The sequence below is a fragment of the Myotis brandtii genome, unplaced genomic scaffold, assembly GCF_000412655.1.
Source record: "Myotis brandtii unplaced genomic scaffold, ASM41265v1 scaffold65, whole genome shotgun sequence".
Classification (NCBI taxonomy): domain Eukaryota; kingdom Metazoa; phylum Chordata; class Mammalia; order Chiroptera; family Vespertilionidae; genus Myotis; species Myotis brandtii.
The window spans coordinates 788362-810259 of NW_005370516.1; the positions used below are offsets into that span (position 1 = coordinate 788362).

At 35.2% G+C, this 21898-nt stretch overlaps 1 protein-coding gene across 3 annotated transcripts in view; it reads left to right on the forward strand.

Moving 5' to 3' along the window:
• The window catches only part of CCDC53 (coiled-coil domain containing 53), a 38307-nt gene extending 17597 nt beyond the window's left edge, over nt 1-20710 (forward strand). For all 3 annotated transcript variants that reach the window (XM_005880721.2, XM_014528744.1, XM_005880720.2), the window contains 2 exons: nt 14214-14278; nt 20429-20710. In XM_005880721.2, coding sequence (XP_005880783.1) covers nt 14214-14278; nt 20429-20513 — 150 coding nt within the window. In that variant the 3' untranslated portion in view covers nt 20514-20710. The remainder of the gene's footprint in view (nt 1-14213; nt 14279-20428) is intronic.
• Nucleotides 20711-21898: the final 1188 nt, after the last annotated feature.

Below are 21898 nucleotides of genomic sequence, written 5' to 3' on the forward strand. Positions count from 1 at the left end.
CTCCAGCTCTGCAGGCTTCCTTGATGTCCCTTGAGGCCTTTGCATCTGCTGTTCTCTCTGCCTCAAACATTTTTTCCCAGACATCATCATGATGTACACCTTCACTTCCTTCAAATCTTTACCCGAGTAGTACCTTCTCTCTGGCCCCATTCCTTTTACCCCTTACCTGCTATATGTTTCTTCATATAAACTTCTGATATTATTTTAAATACTACATATCCTACATACTGTGTTTGTGTATCCCCCTGTACGAAAATACAAACTCCATGAGGGTAGGGGATTACTTGAGGTACTGCACTATTCCCAGTTCCTAGAACAATACCTACCACATAGTGCTTACCAACAAATGAAAATGCCTCTGTTTTTCTCTAGGCCATTTACCTTTTGATGGGTTTTGGAGATAGATTTCTTTTTTACACTGGCTCAGTGATTTTTAGATTGACAAGCTCTGTCAAAATACACATTCCTGGTCCCTACCCTACTGAATTAAAATCTCTGAAGTTGGGACTTCAAGCCAGAGCATATGTATTTCCAAAAAAAAAAAAAAAAAAAAAGCCCTTCTCATTAAGAACTATTTAAAAATATTCCAACCTATATTATAACATCATTAAAGTAAGTTTTATTTAGAAACATTTAAGAAAGAATAAATGATTATTAATTTTATTTTTTTAAGTTCGATAGTACTTTAGCTTCAGCCCATTCCTTTTGCTTCGTGTCACTGATTATGGGCAGGGGTTTAGTTTCTCCTGCCTTGGACTTTTCCTGTTTTTAGCCCAGTTTTTCTGATTTCAGTCCTTTGCCTCCTTTCCGCCTTTGGTACGGGTATTTCTGATTCCTCAACATTTCCAGGGTTCTGGAAGTGAACTTGGCCTATCTGTGCAGAGTCATCAATCATTCTTTTACCTGCTTTCCTGCTTTTAATTTCCATGTTATTGTGGTTCATATATACCTCTGAGTCATTAAAAGTGGAGTTTGAGCCTCACTGTTTGGGGGTAATTTTCAAGAGGAAAGGGGGAACAACATCTTTACACTGCCATCTTTAAACTCCAAGTTCATCCAAGTTAAATTTCATTTTATTGTTTTCAGTTTATTGTGCCAGCCTGGATCCCAGAATCTTATTTCCCAACTTTTGTTTCCTACCGCTCCCTGTCCTGAATTCCATTCTTCATACCAAACCACAAATCCTTCCCAATATATGCTCCATGCTTTTCCACCTCTGAATCTAAATTCTCCTTCTCTTAATTACTGCATGCCCAGATTCTACTCATCTAACACATTCCTGTGAACACGTCCACTAAATCCTCCCAGATTCCTAACCCACCAACACATAAAACTTAGGCAGTATCTCCCAACATTGACCAGTCTAACCACGATATCTACATTTTTTGTGAAAATTATTCTTATCTACTTCAATGATTACTTACACATATGTTGTCTCTCCTATTGAAAAAGAAAGTCATGAGAAGAAGAGCTATGTCTTGATCTTTGTATTCACTTTAACACCTTGCCAATAAAGATGCTCCATCAATATTTACTGAATGGAATGTTTTATCCTGCAAGTTAACTCTCCTTTCTAGCTTTGTGTCACCTGGAAATGTATAGAAGTGCTCCCATTTCTTCAAACTATTGATCTAAAATGTTTTGTAGGACCAAAGCAAAAATAGATCAAGTAGTGGACTTCCTCACGGTTAACATGAATCTGCCAATCATTGCTCTGCTTAAGCCATCTATAAATCTACCATGTCTCCTGTTTCCTAAGTATACCATGAGTGACTGTCCAAATGTCCAATTACAGGTGTAGGCTACATGTTTGACAACGTCCTTGATTGTTTTTCCTGGACATGGCCACTACCACCGTTCCTGTCACTTCTACATCATCATTCACTTCTGTCTCTTTGTTCAAATATAAGTATGAAATAGTTAAATCAGTTCCCCTCAATGCTCGCTTTATCTGTTAAAGGAGAAAATTTTCAGCATGTAAGAATTCATCAGATGCTTTGATTTGGGCAAAATTAAGCTATCATTATATCATGTCTGTATTTTGTCCTTATGCTTGTTTGCAACATGTTTCAGAAAACTTTAAGTGCTGTATCTGGTCAAGTGACCAAAAAGAATGCTCCATCTGATAATACACCTATTGCCTTTTTTAGCTTCACTTAGGGTTTCCTTTATTCCATGCTCAAGAATTTCCATATATCTGGATATGTATTGATTTATAGGCATCTTTCTCCTGTTGTAAAACATTGTAAGACATGCCTTTCAAATGCCAGTTCTTATTTATTAATTTCATCCCACTAAGTGTTAACAATCCCTGATATTTACTTATTTTAAAATTTCATGTTTGCTTTATATAAATTCTCTCTCTCTCTCTCTCTCTCTCTCTCTCTCTCTTTTACTTTAGGCTATTGTTTTCGATATCCTTATATCTCTCCTCTTAATAATTACCTGCTAGTTCTCCCCACTGTTTTTTTTTCTCCTGTCATTAATTGAAAATTTTTAAATTATTTTTTTACTGAGGTAGCATTGGTTAAAAACATTATATAAATTTCAAGTATACAACATTATTATTCAGTGTCTATACTCTATTGCATGCTCACCCCTAAAGTCTAGTTTCCATCCGTTACCATATATTCTTTGCCCTCCCCCCACCCTCATCCCTTGCCTCTGGTAATCCCCTTTCTATTTTCTGTATCTATAAGTTTATTTTTGTTATGTTAGTTCATGCTACTTTTTTGTTTTATATTTCACTTATAAGTGAAATCATACAGTTTTTGTACTTTTCCATTTGACTTATTTCACTTAGCATAATACCCTCGAGATCTTTCTATGTTGTCACAAATGGCAATTTTTCCTTTTTTATGACTAATATTCCATTGTATATATACCACATCTTCATTCATTCATCCATCGATAGACACTTAGCTTGTTTTCATATGTTGGCTATTATAAATAATACTGCAATAAACATAGGGGTACATATATATTTTTAGTTCGTGTTTTCATATTCTTCTGGATTAAATACCCAGATAAGGAATTGCTGGATCATATGGTAGTTTTATTTTTAATTTTTTTGAGGAACCTCCATACTGTTTTTCATTATGGCTCTACCAGTTTACAATTCCATAAACACTGTATGAGGGTTTCCTTTTCAACATCTTCTCTAACTCCTATTTCTTGTCTTTTTAATAATAGACATTCTTATAGGTGTGAGGTCTGTTGTGGTTTTGATTTGCATTTCCCTAATAATTAGTGATGTTGAACATCTTTTCATATGCCTGTTGGCCATCTGTATATCTTCCTTGGAAAAATGTCTATTTAGGTTTCCTGCCCTGAGGATGTTTTACCCTTTGATTTCTATTTAAAACCCCTTGTGGGTTTAGCTGAGCATCATCTTTTGGTTCTTCTGAATCACTTAGCACTTTTCCAGGAGTATAATCATTCTATTGTCATAAGTCATCATCAAAAATATTGTTCTTCAACAGCATCTGCTTAGTTAGTAGTGTTTTCTATATCCATATCTTCACAGAACTGCAACTCTAGCAAGGAGAACAGATGACACTATCACCCATTGCAATCTGTATCATTGAACCCTTCAGTTTCTGCCACTGACATGGGAAGAACCTAGATAGCTTTGTATCTGTACTTCCAGGTGATGAAATGCCTTTCCTGTTTTCTGTATTAGTCTTCTAATCAATTGTCCATTCTCCTAAGGTGGTTCAGTTCCTTGAGTGTGACTGAGAACAAACAGGGCTCAATGGGCTATAGATAGAAAGAAAAACAAATGTGAACATTTCCTATAAGGAGTAACCTAATCCCAGTTCATTCTAGAGCAGCAGTTCTCAACCTGTGGGTCGCGACCCCTTTGGCAGTCGAACGACCCTTTCACAGGGGTCGCCTAAGACCATCCTGCATATCAGATATTTACATTACGACTCATAACAGTAGCAACATTACAGTTATGAAGTAGCAACGAAAATAATTTTATGGTTGGGTCACAACATGAGGAACTGTATTTAAAGGGCCAGAAGGTTGAGAACCACTGTTTTAGAGGGTAGCTTCATTGAATATTGCCTTATCAATACTGGAAAGTGTTTCACTTTCCCAACAAGAGTGTAACTTTTTATTAAAACCCCCAATTTTTCTTGACCTCAGAAGGTGACTAAAGTTTCTCTAGCTTACCTGCTACTCAAAATTTTGTTTTAGTTATTAATGTAGAGAAAGACTAGTATCTGCATAACTCATCAAAGCGTTGTACTTTGTCTATTGGCATGGTCTTGAGTAGTTTCTCACCCATTGTACACTGTACTACATGTTACCAAAGCTGAATTTTAGAAGCCTACAATCTGGATAGGGGATTGCTTGTATTAACAAAAGGGAAGATAGCATTAGTATGGTCTAAAAAACAAACCAAAAAAAAAATTTGTCTTTCTGGGGGGAAAAAATCACTTTATACCAACAGTATAAAAATCTATTCTAGGATCCCCAAACTAATATTTCTATACCCTCAAAATGGAGTTAACAGTGCCAGAAGTCCTCTTACCTCCTACAGATAGTAATGGGATTTCTTTCATTTTTAATTGTCTTTATGTTTTTATCATTTAAAAGTGAGTTATTGCTCCATAGCCAGAGTCTTACACCTATCATTCCACTTAAGCTGAGTTTATCTTTTTCCAAAATGTGATGTTCTTTATCTCAGCATCTTATACTCACTAGACCCTCAACCCTCTTGCGGTGACTTCTCTTGCTTCCTTTCTGAATTTTTGCTTAGAACCATTTTATTCTCTCTAGTAAGGCAGAGAGTAGACAGATGTTTCCAAGCCATTTTAATTTTTCTGCTAAAATAAGTTTGCTGACCACCCATGTAGTGGTCACTCAGTTTAGATAGCAAGACATAGGAAGTCTTACACATCACAAATATAGATTTTTTTAAAAAACTTTTCAGGCTTCAATGCACTATAATCTTTTTGGCTTTCTTCCTGAGTTGCCACAAAATCTGCCTTTTCCTGGGTCTAGCTGTCTCCTGGAATATCCTACTTTTACATTTGCTTCGCCTCACTTGTCACAGAACCTGCAAATCGATTTTAGAGCCTAAATTGTTAAAACTGCTTAATTAATATAAGCTCCTTTGAACATAAGCCAGCAGAATTTTTCAAATGTCACCAGTACCAGTTCACAGAGAAATAAGTAGTACCTTGTTTTTTGGTCTCCATACCTTTTCCTGTCACTTTCGGATTACTACCCTCTGCAGGGCATGAGTGATGGCAGTTCCAGAAAGGAGTTGTTTTTGTAAGACATCTGGATGTCGAAGAGTACACCCAGATCTGTACTCTGTGCTTCTGGTATGCAACATGATACAGTTTCTCAGCTTTGTCACACAATCCCTTGTGACCATGTTTGAGTCATGTCACCTTCTAAGACCAGTTTCTTCATACATAAAATGATATCTCTAGATTTGTCCTCTATTTAATTGATCCAGATTTGGATCTCATTATTAATGAATGTTCCTGGAACACCTGCTGGCATTTTCTGAGGTTTTTTTTTCCCCTTTTTTAAGCAAGTTTTACACAAGATTTTTGAGTGAGTAATACTGTTGTGTTCCAAATGTGGCAGATAATTGATTTAATGCTTGTTGTTATAATAGTGCAGCACAAGCTTTTACTAAATTACATATTGCTTTTATAACTTAACTGGAATTGTGTACATAGATCACTTTTCCAACAATTCTCCCCCTTTTACTGGCAGGACTTGGTGAATCCTTTGCCAATAATAAATTGTGCATTGGAAAAGTCCGACTTCCACATTAAGAAGCTAATGACTTGTATTTTTTTAAACCAAATTTGCCAAAACAGTCTCTCGGACACTTAGGCTTTTTTAAAGCTCTGTTTTCTTTGGCTGGTTCCAAATGTGAATTGAATAATCTCCTTGGTCCTGGTGGTTCTGATGCATCTGTTGCCAGCAGGGCATGTTGGCCTGGGGAAATGTGACTTCCATTACCTAAGGAGGACGAGTATCCAACTGATTATTAAAGATGTCCACCAAGAAGTGATGTACCTTGGACCTTGTGAAACTAATCAGGCATGAAGTAGAGTGGTGCACTTTAGATAAGGTGTAGTTTTTCTAAGAGTAATTAAAGGATCTCAAGCCTTGTTTGGGAACTCTAGAGAGCTCCAGGGTAAGTTCCCCATCACTGATCAACAGTCTAGTCCAAAGTGGTTCAGCCCTGGCCAAGTAACTCAGTTGGTTAGAGCGTCATCCAGATAGGACAAGGTTGTGGGTTCAATCTTCGGTCGGCACATATACAAGAAGCAACCAATGAATGCATAGTAAGTGGAACAAAAATCGATGTCTCTCTCTCTCTCTCTCTCTCTCTCTCTCTCTCTCTCTCTCTCTCCCTCTCTCCCTCTCCCTCTCTCCCTCTCTTCCTCTCTTCCTCTCTCTCCCTTCTTTCCTCCCTCTCCCTTCTTCTCTCTAAAAGTCAATTAAAATTTTTAAAAAGTGGTTCATATATAGTAATAGCTGTGGAAAACACTGGTATGGATTTAGTGTAGCAACTATATGTTATTTCTTTTTGTACTTTTTAACTCTATAGATATTATAATGTCAACATGTGTTTTGTTTCCTTTATAATACCAAAGATTTACTAATCATTATCAAAGTCAGTATTTTTTTTTTAGTACATTCAGTGTTGGGGGGACAAGTTTTGTGGTGTTTCACATTGAAGGTAAAAGCCATATGTAAAATGACTGTTTTCCTAGCTACATGTGAATGTAGATAATGAAAAGATGCAAATGAACATTTGTCTAATTAAATGCATAATTTAGCTAACTTTGAAAATTGGAAATGGAAAATAGTTTCTTCCTTCCATCAACTGAATGGTCAGCCAGTTCATTTGATCACAACTAAAAAGAAAGAAACCAAGCTTAGCAGAATGATACACTAACTCTGAGTTGGGATAAATGGGACTCAAGTGAACACAGTTACCTCCTTCCTCAGCATTCTGTCTTACATCAAATGCAAGGATTAGATAGAGATTTCTCCTGAGAGAGAAAGCTGTGACAGTGGACCACCAGTCAGGAGCCCCTCAGGTGTTAGCTGTGCTTTGCCATGGCCTGAGCATCTGGAGAATCTAGAAACAGATAACTTTTTTATGTACTGTTGGCAAAGAATTACCAAAATTACTTATTCTCTGCTAAAGTCAATGAACTAGCTTCTAAGGAAGCCATGTGTGAAGAATTACGCCAGTATTACCGGTTGTTATTTTTCAATATTCTGGCTGTCTTTGAACCCTTCCCGAGTTGCCTTGAAAGGTAGGGAGTTCAGAACCAGTCATACTGTGCACACGTTTAATGTTGAGAAGTTTTGCTTTTAAGTTATTCTTTGCTATTTGATTTTTCTTATATTTGTTTGCTTCGAGAGCAGTAAACAATGATTGCTAAGTTTGGGTTTTAGATTTCTTGTTTCCTAATGCATGATGAAGATAGAACACTGAGGGAGAAGCATGTACTGGGCAGGTACTAAGTTAGATGGTAGTCAGTATCCATTTGGTAATACTGTGTGTACCTGCCTTGATTCTTATCTATTTCTACCACTGTTGCCCTAATCATATGGCTCAGAATATTTTAATACGGATATCACATATTTTTCATTATAGTTATCCTCAGGTGGCATTCAACTACCATGAAAGTGTTGAGTTGTGATTAATTTGTTTCCAGGATCTAGTTATGTAACCATAACTATTTTTATTTATGGTGCTTATAGTTTCTGGAGAAAAGTATTTTGAACCGTGAAGCTCACTCAGGAGGGTTTGGAATTCTCAATCATAGCTGAAGAATTATCACACACCAACAAGCTGATGTACCCAGATGTCAGTCTCCAGTAGAATCGCAGAAGGATATTCAGCTACTGCACACTTGAATTCTTTGTTTTTTAATAATATATCAGATAATTAAAAATTAATTTTAAAATAATAAATTTTTTAAATAATTTAAAAGGGGGAGAGTAAGTGAAACATAAAATTGAGAATGCAAAATAATCTTTTAAAAATAATTGATAAGGTAATTCATTTATGGTGCTAAATTTGTCAAATCAATTTTTTAAGTATAAAATTATGTTTGAAGAGAATATATTTCTTCAGGAACATATTCTCTATATCATATTTTGTGTCATTGGCATAATTAAAATAATGGAGGTAATGTATAGGACAGTTTGTTGAAAAGTCCTTTCAAGCCAAAACATGTAATTTATTATTTCAGTTTATTTATTTTGCTAAATGTCAAATTTACTTCATCTGCCTTTTCACTGTAACATCATATCTCTGTACATCTCTCCTCACAAAAGAAAGAAAAGAAGGAATATAAGCAAGTAAACACAGGGGAAAGAACTTTTAGAGGATAAGTTTAATGTAGTTTTAAAATTCATAGGGATTTCCTTTAAATGATATATAAAAATGGGAAGCAACAAAGATGAGCATTTAGCAGAAAAATATTTTTAACTTTGGACTTGGATCTTTCATTCCAATTCCTTTACACAACTTCTTAGTTCTTACTTTAGAAGTTGTGACAAAAGGAACATTGCTGTTAAGGTTCATAGGAAGCTTTTGAAGATATATACTAACAATGACAGATTTTATCCTTTGTGAAATGTGTGGTATAATTCTTTTACTCTGACCAACTATAATGTTTTAGTTACCCAACTTTGATTTCTCAGTGCCCACCTCTGCCGGAAATAAGGTACTTCACATAAAATTTTCCAAATTAGTAATGTAAATTAAGTAGTTACTTACTTACATTTACTCTTTTTAGAAGTATGGTGAATCTCACCATAAATATAAATTTGTTTGGCTAAGATTGTGGTAGTTAATGGAAGGAAAAGTAAAAACCAGGGAGCAAATGAGCTGTAGTAAGGAAGTAGACTCACTGCAAGAGGAAAGACGTGTCTTAGACACCATTTGCTTGAGGAAGGCGTTCTAGCACCCTGTTTGGACAAGGATCTCAGTGTGAGCATTCATAACAAGGTGTGCACTACTGGTGTGGAAGATAATGTGCTTTGAATAGATTACAGCAATGTAAGATGCAAGAACAAACTTCATTTTTAAGTTAGGTAATTTTGTAGTAAGGATTATTTTACAATTTGGAGAGAATGCAAATATGTTTACTGTATGTTTTGAAAGGAAATAAAATAAATTTCAAAATATCTTATTGGGAAAAATGAATGAAAATTATATATTCCTCTATCTGAAGATATCTACATCTTTTGTATTTACTGCAATTTAAATAAATATCACCAGAACTTAGTACAACCCACTGGAATTTTCATAATATTATAATACAGCATCCCAACTTTTTCTTTTTCTTTTCCTAGTTCAAGTACATAAATAACTTTTATTCAGTTAGTTGGTTAGACCATGTGCTGATGACACTTTATCAGATTCAGAGCCTTTATTGTGGTTCTGTAGCCAGAGGGAATGCCTAATTCTGGCTATCTCTCTTTAAATAGATACTCATGATCTCTAAGGACATTGAATGAGCGATTCATAATATACCAGTTCAAACTCATTATCATACTAAAAAACTAGTTCAAAAGTGAATATTCTTTGGTTTCGATCAGTAAAATTATCTTTATAATTAATTATTAAGAATTTTATTCTTATCTTTTACTGCTGTATTTGGAGATATTTCTTTAAATTCTCTTGAATAGGTGTATATAAAATTAGTTTCTAAAAACTGAGTAAGACACCATCTGAACTTATTGCACTTTAAGTCACGTAGCGAATTCCAAAATGATTTCCTATGAAAATTCTTTTAAAGTTTCTATTCCTAGAAATCAAATGAATTAAATTTAGAAAATTCTAATCAACACATATTTTTAACAACAAATATGAGTTGAGTGAAATGAGGCTTAGCAAAGCTATAATGTAGCTAAAGTATTCCTAATGAAGTTATAGCATTAATTAGATTGTCAAAGAAAGTCTTTCAATTTTAGATGTTGCTTTTATATTATAATGAAGAGAGGAAAACTGGTCTTCCATAGCATCTAATTACTTTGAAATTCTTTAAAAACTTGAGTAACTACAAAATGCAAAGAACACATCATGTGCTTTTTTGATCCTTAACATCTAATATTTATCATGTTACAAGAACACCCAGGGGAAAAATCAGTCACATGGGGAAATTGATGCAGCTATATTTTGAGTCGCATAACAATGCATCCCCAACTTTTTGAAATAATTTTTAATGGCTTTCTTGATAGGCATTTAGGTTACCCTTAGTTCCCATGCCTAAAAGACACAGGATGGATAAAGTAACAGTAATTGTCTTACCAACTTCCTGGGGCCCTAGTAAGGGCTAGTCTAATTTTTATCCATTTTATCATGATTTATTCCTTCACCTTTAAAAATATCTGATGCCCAGTGAAGAATTCTTTCTCCCTATGAAACTGATCTGTTGAAATAATCACTGAAAAGGGCATAATTTACTATTAGTTCCATAGAAACCAATCAAGATTTGTGAGCTTCTTTTTTGCCCACAGATTTAGGTTCAAATTAATGACCCTTGGAGGCAACAGTATCAGAGATAATTTTAGAGTTTGTCATTTTCTAAATCTGTAGTCATTCAAAATAAAGCTTTCTTTTTATAGATAGTGATATTCATTCAACAGTGATTAAGAGATTTATTTAAATTAATTTTGTATCCCTTCACAGACAGCTTCTAGAAGGAGAAAAGATTATTAAGCATACACTTGCTTTTGTGTTATGATTTATTGAGTAAACATTTATTATCTGTTAAATAGAATATTTCATCTGAAAATGTAATCCTAAATATAACACCCTACTAAAATATTACATAAGTCCATGGGTTGAGCGTTGACCCATGAACCAAGAGGTTACCAATTCAATTCCCAGTCAGGGCACATGCCAGATTTTCGGGCTGGATCCTCAGTAGGGGGCATGCAGGAGGCAGTCAATCGATGTGTTTCTCTCTCATCAATGTTTCTATCCCTCTATCCCTCTCCCTTCCTCTCCCTCTAAAAAACAATCAATAAAAACATATTTAAAAAATAAAATATTACATAAAATGCAGTATAGATATTTTAAAGAGAGCATTATTGAAAATCAGAAGGCAAAGAAATGATTCCACTAAGTTAAAATTTAAGTGAAAGGAGCCTGATTGGAGGACTGCCTGCCTTTTCCTAACCCATAGCATCTTCTCAACTCCTACTCATTCCCTCTCCTTGAAAATAAAAAAGTACTACCCACCCATCAACTCAATAGATCTTTTCTTTATTGTTGACCAAGTAGGGAAAAACCTTCATAAACTTCATATTTTCCATCTTTTAGAACTGAATTGTTGTGATTCAAGCTCATAAACTGAGAGGAAAGACTCAAATGTAAGGAGCATTTTTTTGTTATGTTTAAAAAGGGAAAATCATCACTATTAGATTGACTAAGAAGGTTTTTCCCCCTTCTAATCTAAAACTTTAGGAAAATTTCAACATGATTTATAAAGGAATTTAGTAGCTTGGATTTCATTAACACAATAACAAATAAATGTAAATATTGGCAGTCCTATAACCTCAAAACAGTTACTATGATATAAGAAACTAGAATTTAGCTATTAGTGTTGCCTTCATAATTTCATTACTGTGGCTTCTTTGCACACTTTCTCCAGTGACGCAAATACAGACGTGATTTTTGGAACATCAGACTTATGGCTGCCTTCTCTCTTCTGCATTACTTATGTTGGACAAACGGCCGTAATCACTTGCCAAAAATAATCCCACAGTTCAGTAAATTTTAGTCTTGAGGTCTGTCGTGTCCTCCTTAGACCACCAGTAGCCTTGTCTCTTGGAGATCAGAAATTGGACACTTCTTTTTGATGTTTAACACACCAGACTGTTTCTTATAACCTCTAAGGATGAATACAGCAAAACAAATTTTCTAAGCAACGTCACTAGAAACAGGAGCAAATCCCTTTGGAATACATCTTCTCCAACAGACCAAATTATTTTTCTATCAAGCTTCGTGACATTTGTATTAAGCTGATGATAGTGGTAGAGTCTCTAATAGGGTAAGATATTATAAGTTATGTGTATTTTCTTTTATCAATATTTATATACAGAAACAACTGAAGACTCACCAAATTTTGGTAATGTAATATTTGTATTCTTTTGCTAGAGTCAGCTTTGAGAAACTAAGGGTAAAACTATTATTCTTATACTATAACCAATCTCATGAAACTAAAGTTAAAATAGGGAGCTTAGTTAATTCCATCAACTTCCTTGATCCCTATTCCTCCCTTACCAGTTACCACCTCCCCTCACCCCACCCTACACACACTTCCTTTGCTATATTTTAGGAAATTTTTTTCAACCTCATTTCTTCTCCCTCCTGTTTTCTCAGCTTTGTAATTTTGTATAACCTTTCTAATGCTTTCCTGTGGATTATGCTAAAGTGTAATAAATAAATCACAGTTGAATTTGTAGAAAGCCCTTATACCATCAAACCATAGTTTACAGAAACTGATAGGTCTTTTTAAAGAAGTATGATGTTAACTCTGCTCTCTTTTCCATTTCTCCTTAATACTTTAGTGTTTTCTTCTTTGAACAGTTTCAAACTTCTAATTTTCTCTGTTATACTGAATAGTTGAATGGCATGTAATTATCAAATAAAATTCCCAATCTTGATGTTCAAGTAGTCAGCTTTCTCCTCCACTATTATATAAATTTTATTATCAAGTGATTATTAAGTATATTTTATAAAAATCTCTCAAGTCTTAATTCCAGGTAATATATAGAGTATCCAAAAATGTATATTTTAACAGCTCAATTTTGAAAATGTATTTTAATAAACATTGCCTTTATAGTTATTCAAAGTATGTGTATACATTTTTGGGACACCCTATATATATTTAAAAATGGTGCAAGTTTTATTCTCATGCTTACTTTAAGAGTCTGTTAACATGGAATGAATGCCCCTACACAACTTTCATTTTTCTGTCTTTGATTTATTGTTAAACTTCATAAGCAAACAAGAAGCCCAGAGTTTTATCTTCTGCCTTCTTTGTCATTTGCAGAATATGATTGTCCCCATGAAACAGTATTACTTTCAGGAGTATGTTTTTGAAGAGAATTTTGTGATGGTGCTATTTATTTTCATCCATCTAATATTTAGGATGCATTTCGGTGTTCATTTTAGCCAAGTCTTAACAGATTAATTTTTACTAATTTATAAAATTAAACATAGCAGTTCTGAAGATAAATGTATAAACGGGCCTACAAATGGCAGCCGTGTCTTTGCTGCCTCTCAGGAGAGAGTGTTCCTGGAAACCTGGAAACCTGCGAACCTGAGCGGAAGCCTTTGCTTTCCCATCCTCCTCGAGCCTAGCAAGCTGCAGGGAATGTGGACTTTCTCTTCCTCCATAGCCAGAATAAGAGATGAGGGTTGTAAAAGGCATCTTTTCTGGACATATTTTTTAAGTAAATAATTAATGGGTATAAAGAGAGCAGAGTGCCTGAAGAATGGCTCTGTGTATAACACATCCAACAGCGACTTGGGCTTACTCCTCACGGGTGGCAGGATACTATGACCTTCCTGTGACATTACGCCCTCTACATGGAAAAAAAAAAAAGTAAATATTTAAAATTTTAATATATTTCCTTATTTTATTTATTTTTTCAAATATATTTTTATTGATTTTAGAAAGGAAGGGAGAGGGAGAGAAATAGAAATATCAATGATGAGAAAGAATCATTCATTGGCTGCCTCCTGCATGGCACCCCCACTGGGGATTGAGCCCACACCACTAGGCATGTGCCCTGATTGGGAATCAAACTGAGACCTCCTGGTTCATAGGTAGACGCTCAACCACTGAGCCCACTGGCTGGGCATATTTCCTTATTTTAAAAAATGAGGATTATAGTTAACAATGATCTGAACTTAATTTGTCAAGATCTGTAGCATTTCTCTGAGAGATATAACTGTGAAAACTCTTCATATTGAGTTTCATTCTTTTATACTCCATTTTCCCAGCCCCATTTATTGAAGAAAATGTCTTTTCTCTATTGAGTAATCTTGGCCCCTTTGTCAAATATTAGTTGACTATGTATGCTTGGGCTTTATTTCTAGGCTCTCAGTTCTGATCCATTGGTCTCTTTTTCTGTTTTTATGAAGAAAGCATTTTTAATCATTGAATTATTATATTGTGTCCTTTGCTTAGGGTGTCCCAGTGATGGCAATAAGAAACAAAATGATATCAGAAGGACTAGACCCAGATCTTCTCGAGTAAGTAATTCTTCTAATATAATGATATTACCGCCGAGATGTTTAATATATCAGTTATAATAAAAAGATTTCAAATGATATATTTTTCCTATACAGTATTTTATAGTTGAGGGAACTACATTCATAAATAGTTTTACAAAAATGAAAAATCTATCCTATGCTGTTAAAACCATCCTTTGCACATTTAAGGGCAGTTATAGTAGATCAGTGATGAATCTATATATCCAGAGAGATGGAATTTGATGGCAGTTTTGTTGCACAGCAGTAGTGTCCTCAAGAAGCAGTGGTGTTTTTCTCTCCATGCTACCTTTTTCTTTTTTTTTCTTTTTTAATTATCTACCAGATTTTTGTTTAATGCCTTACTATATAGGAAATTTACTCTACCAAGATCTAAGTTGAGCCAGATTGAGAAATAAATAAGGTAAAGTCACTCTAGGTCCACATTAATGATAATTATGGAACTAGATATCAGTTTTTGTGAGTTTTATAAAATATTTTTGAGAAATGCTATAAATATGTGGTTCAGAAATTTGTCAATAATTTATTTCATCCAAGCAAACCTAGCTACATAGTTCATCCTGGATAAATATATATATCTTAATGGATTATTCAGAAGTAGTCTGTTTTGCAAGTATCTAGATACTTGTAAAAAGTCTTTCCAGTTTGGGGTTTTGGTCCACCCCGATGTACTTAGCTGTGTGTTCCAGGCGTTTATACTAGCAATATACTGCTTTGTTATTTTTCTTGGCTCTCGATGTACTTAGCTGTGTGTTCCAGGCGTTTGTATTCTACTAGCAATATACTGCTTTGTTATTTTTCTTGGCTCTCAGCCCTTCAAGAAACTGTGCATTTTGCATGTGAAACACCATAAAACAATCTTTTTTTCTTATTTTATCTTCTAAAATATGAAATTTAAGAATTTTTTAAAAGTCTACAAGAACTGATTTCCAACATGTATCTACATTTAGTGTATATCCAAGTAACTGAAGTCCAATGGCATAGGTTGGTAATTTGAACTAAGACATCTCCAGGATATTTGACATTTGTTCTGGAAATTCTTTCTGACACACACTTTAAAAGCAGATGGATTGTGACATATATTAGAATGTGAATTGAACATATGGGTCCAATCCATTTTGGTACTCATTGACATATATGTTATAAATATATTTAACATTGACCAAGGCCTCCTTTTTGCTTCTGGAAATATACAGTAGATGAAATACACAGTAGAAAGCTAAAATGACTTTTAAAAGGCTGATTTTTTTCTCTAGAGAAAATGTAATAAATAGAAAACTAGCAGCCCTACAAGCATCAGCAGATGCTGGCTATCCACTCCTTTTACCTCTTATTGGCTTTACGTTATCCCTTGCCCAGACTAAACCTTCATAATCCTTTACTTAACCAGCTACCCACACTAGCAACTTGAAAGTCATCCTTGATTGTGTCCTCTTCCCTACCCCCGACTGTCAGTCACTACGATAGTCTCAATTTTAATATCCCTTACATCTGACCACATACCTCCATGCTCATTGCTGCTTAGTTCAAACTCTCATCATTTCTCACCTGAATTATGATAGTAGCTCCTGATTGGTTTCCCAATTCTCTTTTCGTCTGTCACTAAAGCTTGAGTGTTTCCGTTAATACTTCATTCTTGCTTCAAATCTTTATGTGACGCTCCATTACCTTCAGCATGTAGTCTAACACTAGAATTACATATAAATGCTTTTGTCATCAAGACCCAGATTCTCACTCAAGCTTCATTTCTTGCCACTGTTCCATATCACCTCTATTGTGTAGCTGTAGCACACTACTGGCTCTTCTCTGATTGTATCATTTTCCTATTCCCTTTTGATGTCTTTTAATGTTTTCTTTCTTCTCCATGGAACTTCCTTCCCCCATCTTATTGGCCTGGCTAAGTTCATATTCTCCAAGACTCCATTTAGGTGTCACTACCCTAAGAAGTTCATGGAAGACTACCGAGGGGAGAACTCCCGGTACCCCCAATCCTTCCTTGGTATATCTCACTTAGCAAGTTTGAGGGTATGTCATTGTCTTTAAATGTTAAGAAACATTTGGTTATAAGGTGGTGCCAAGTTTTAGGGTAGAATTCCAGTAACAGTTAAAACATCGTCTTACACGAAAGCTGCTCCTCAACCACAGCCTGGAGCTGGAATTCTGACCCATTACCTCATAAGTCCAGGCCATTGGTCACAAGGGGCACTGGTTGGAGTGGGGGTGACTCACTATAACCTGTCACCACCACTACTAGACCAGCTCCAACGACACTTAGCCAGATATGAGAAGTGGAATCAACTGCCTTGTTAAAGAGGAATTTTGGCGCTTGGAGGATCATGTTTACCTAAAAGTTAAGGAGCCTCATGCTGGAAGAAAGCTCTTGGCTGATGAGGGAGAAGAAAATGTGCCACCCAAGTGAGGAGTGTACTTTTATTTAGAATCTTAGGTACATATTAAGCCTCAGCCAAGAACTTTCAGTGAAAGATTGTTCTGTTTCTTTTTTCTTTTAAAGTATTAACTACACTTTTTTTATTAGCCTCAGATAGTAAGACAGATTCATATAACTTAGAAAAAATAGTCAAGATAGTCTGTACTGAGCAAAGAGCAAAGCAGAGATAAATACTGATCAGAAAATAAATTGTTATTTGATTATGTATAAAATTTCAGTAGCAAAGAGTACATAATTTTAAACTAAAGCAGTTTAACATGCTAAAGGAGAAGAGAGCCTGCCTATTTTCCTAGAAAAATGTCTATCACCGGATTTTAGGAAGTCTATGAAACTGAAGTAAATGCCTGATAATTACCAAATAAATGGTATTTGTTTGCTACTTCTAAGTGATTATTTTTAAAAATCCAAGTTTTCAAAAATAACAATAGTTATAATTAACCAAGAGTCAGTCCTGTTAGTTTCCAATGCCACTGAAATAAAAAGATACATGAAAGCTCAACCAGCTGAGACCCACCAGCCAGGTGAGAGTAGATCTTTAAAGTTCTCATAACAAGAAAAAAATTTTTGAAGTTATATATGGGGTGGATGTCAACTAGAATTAATGTGTGATGGTTTCACACTATATACAAATAACAAAATGTATTATATACCTAAAATTAATTTTATGTTATCTATCAATTATATCTCAATTTTTAAAAATGAATGAAGACAAGCAATACAAGTTTTGGCAAGGATATGAAGAAATTGGAACACTTATGTACTATGTATAAATGATATAGCCACTATGGAAAACAGTCTGGCAGTGCCTCAAAAAAAATAACCCTAGAATTACTATGTAATCTGGCAGTTCCACTTCTGAGCATATACCTAAAGGTGAAAGCCAGAACTCAAACATATACAGGGTGGGGCAAAAGTATGTTTACAATTGTGAGTACATGAAACAGAGTTTATTCTTTTATTATTATTTATTTATCATTGTATTATTTGCCATATGAACAACTATAAACCTACTTTTGCCCCACCCTGTATTTGTATACCCATGTTCATAGTAGCATTATTCACAGTAGCCCAAAGGTGGAAACAACCCAAATGCCCATTCACAGATGAATGGTCAAACAAAATCTACTATGTGCACACAATGGAGTATTATTCAGCCTTAGAAAGGAAGGAAATTCTGATACATGCTATAACATGGATGAACCTTTGTTATGATAAATGAAATAAGCCAGTCACAAAATGACAAACACTATATGATTCCACTTAGAATAGTCAAATTGAAAGACAGAAGGTAGAATAGTAGTTGCCAAAGCCTGGAGGGAAAGCGTGTAGGGGAGTTATTACTTAATGGGTATAGAGTTTCAGTTTTGCAAGATGAAGAGAGTTCTGGAGATGGTGGTGATTATTACATAACAACGTGAATATGAAGTAAATGACTACATAAGAATCCCAAACTGGTGCAATTGCAGTGAAAACTTATTTTATATAACTTTTCCCCATCCTTCACCTATTACTCCTGCCAAATTATCTGATGTCATCTACTTTTGCACCGCAATATACCTTACCCTCTAGCTACTGAATGGCTTCCAGCTTCCTAATGTAGCATCGTACCATTCCCATTTTTTCTCTTTACTCAGAGTCTCATCCCCACCTATTCCCACATTTTTTGTTTCTGACAAACTCCTACTCACATCCCAAGACCCTGCACAAGTATCTTCATCTCTGGAGTTTTCTCTAACCAACCCTAGTAGAGTGAATTACTTTTCTTTTCACACGTGTAGCTCGTACAACTGTGTTTGTGTATATCACACTGTATAACAATAATTGATTGCATTTCTATCTCCCCCCTAAAATATCAGCTTGTGCAGGGCAGGAACTGTTTGGTTTTCATCTCCGTATCTCTGGCACCTACCACAGTTCCTGGCAAATAGTAGGCACATGATAATGATGAGAATAATAATAATTCTACAATAAAAATAATAGAAAATAACATTTAATATACTTACTATATGCCAGATATTATTCAATATACTTTACACTTAGTGATTTATTTTAATCAACACAACAATCCAGTCAGTTGGGTACAGAGTGGTTGAATAGCTTCCCTAAAGTTGCCTAACAAATAAGTAGCAAGGCTGGGATTTGAACTCAGTCAATCTGACTTCATAGTGTTTGTTCTTAACCACTATGCCATACAGCATTATATACATCAAAAAGTGGTTACACACATAAATCAATTAATTTTATTGTTTCAACTCTCTTCTAGGCCTAAGTTACTTTTACCCTTTTCTTAAGTAGCATTTATTTTAGGGGAGTTGTGTACATTGTTTTATTTGTTTGAGTTGCCATAGATACTAATGTAATTTGATGTAATAGTCAGATAATTCCCTCTGGCAAATTTTCCTTTTTAAACAAAGTGAAGACAATAAGAAATGAACTATATAGCAAAGAGAAACTTACTGGGAAAATGTGCCTGGTATTCATGCCCACTGCTTCTAGAGTTCTTGCTTCCATGGGTAGTGATGAAGACTGTGGTCCCATGTTAGTATTTTAGGCAGACAGAGCATCAGTCAAAACCTAGAAATGCTGTGGCCAGCTTTAAAGTTGTGCTGTATTGAGTGCATATGATTTCCTCCTAGGCATAATCTAAAATTGAATGGGTTTATATGTGACGACTAGAAAGCAGTGCCAGTATTTGTTCTGTTTTGTAGTATGCCAGGTATGATATTAAAAATATAAGCCAAAACTCAGCCATAATTTTTAATAAGAGTAAATAATAAACTATGCATAATAGTTATATGTCTGACAAAGAAGAGTTGCATTTGTTGGTGTTCCCAATCTTTAATAAGAATCAAGGGGCTGAGGGTGACATAAGTGGTAGATTTTAATTATTAGGACAGAGCAGCTGTATTATTCCTCCTTTCTCTTTTAGTTTCCCCCAAAGTATACTTTGCTCGCTTAATTCTCTTTCTTGGTAGCAGGGACACAGGCTGAGCGATAGTGCTCCCAGGTGAACTGAATGGTTTACTGACAAGCATGGTGGAGCCTATCTAGTTGACGGTTTTAATGACAGTATTAAATTTTATTTTGTTTTATTATAGCACAGCCTTGCAGAATTGGAGCTTAACCCTTCTCATATGTCCATGTTGCACATAAGTGAAAACATTCAATACAATGAAGAACCTTTGCCCCCACAGATTTTCTATTGCCTGTGTTTCTCAGTAGCCACTCGTGAACTCTCTTCCACTTAAAATATTTCTCCCTGCAGCTTTCCTGAACATGAAGATTTTCCCTTTCTTTCCACTGCTGGCTTTTCTTTCTCTGTACCTCAGGCACTTGGAGGCTGCCTGGCTGTGGCAATGGTCCTGCCAGCCTCCCCTGATCGCATCTCTGTCTATAGCTGATCTCCATGGCAATAAGAAGCACAAAGTGCTGAAGCAGCACACTCTGTAAGCACTGGCAAGAGAAGACAGTGCCACGGCCCACACAGGAAAGGCACTTAATCCCCACAATGCTGGAGACGCCAGGGAGAGCGCGCTGCGGTGGCGAGTGGGAGTCTCTCTCAGTTAAGGACGCAGACTTGGCAGATTTATTAGCAGCAATATTCTAGGATGAACCTAATTTACAATGAGTAAGTGCTTCTTTCAACTGGAAAAAACTTTAAAAACGTTTCCCTTCTCTTTCAGGAGGCCAGATGCTCCAGTGCCTGATGGCGAAGGTGAAAAAAATGCAGAAGAAAGTTCAGATAGTGAATCCTCTTTTAGTGACTAAGATTAACTTTCATAATAATTACAGATAACACGTGTAGAAGTACTTTACATTCTATCAGAAAGAGAGTCTGAACTTGACCTCTTTTTCAAAACAACATCAAGTGGCCAGATATTCACCACCAAGCTTCCTCAGTGCTAAAATTGTAATAATAATAAAGCATTTATAACCTGGCAGTATATGTTGTTACCAATTAAGGGCCCTGAACTGGAAAATAAAATAACCTAAAAAAGTTAAATTAGTGCTACCAATACTAAGATGGAATATTGCAGAGATGTAATGAACATTTAACATAAAATCAATGTAAGATTAGTGATAAAAATAGACTCAATGCAAAAAAAAAGTGAATTTGGCTGAGTAAATTATTCAGTTTTTATGACTTTTAGCATGAAAGTATTATGTGCATTTGTATCAGAAGAGTTGCTAAATTTCTGGCAGAAAGTAATATTGAAGTTTTATGTGACAAAGCTTATATATCATATAGTATGGATACGGAACTTATTGGTAGTATTTATTATCTTATAGAGTTTTTCACCACTTGGCCATTAGTTCATATACCATCAAAATTAGATATTCGTATTATATTTTTTATCAGATAGAAATTGAATTAAAGGTAGTTTCAATGTGGTTCATAGTGAGCAAGCATCATTATCATCAGCTCTTTTACTGCCTAAACAGAAAAAAATATATTTAATTTGCACAGGTTTAAAATGTCCTCACCTCACCTTGCAAATAATTCTTCAAGAATAATTATTTGCACACAATCTAGAAAATCTGTAAAATACAGTTGACCCTTGGTATATGTGGGGAATTGGTTCCAGGAACCCCCATGGGTACCGAAATCTATGGATGCTCAAGTCCCTCATATAAAATGACAAAATATTTGCAAATAACCTATACACATCCTTTTGTGTACTTTAAATCTTCTCTAGATTACTTTAAATGCCTAATACAATGTAAATGCGATGTAAATGGTTATTACACTGTGTTGTTTAGAGCAGAGATCCTCAAACTTTTTAAACAGGGGGCCAGTTCACTGTCCCTCAGACATTCCACACATGCGCACTGCGGGCCCGGGATGAGTCAGCTGCTAAGCAGGACAGGCAGTGGCGGCAAAAACACCCGGCGGGCGGATAAATGTGGCCCGTGGGCCGTAGTTTGAGGACCCCTGGTTAGAGACTAATGACAAGGGGGGAAAAAAGTCTGCACATGTACACTACAGACGCAGCTATCATAAGCCTAACTACATAGTACCTGTCAGCAATAGTGCAACATTTTAACAAAATACTTTCCATCCACTGTTGGTTGAATTCACAAATGGTGAATCTACAGATATGAAGAACCACCTACACTTACATGGAAAGATATATAAATACATTTGATTAATG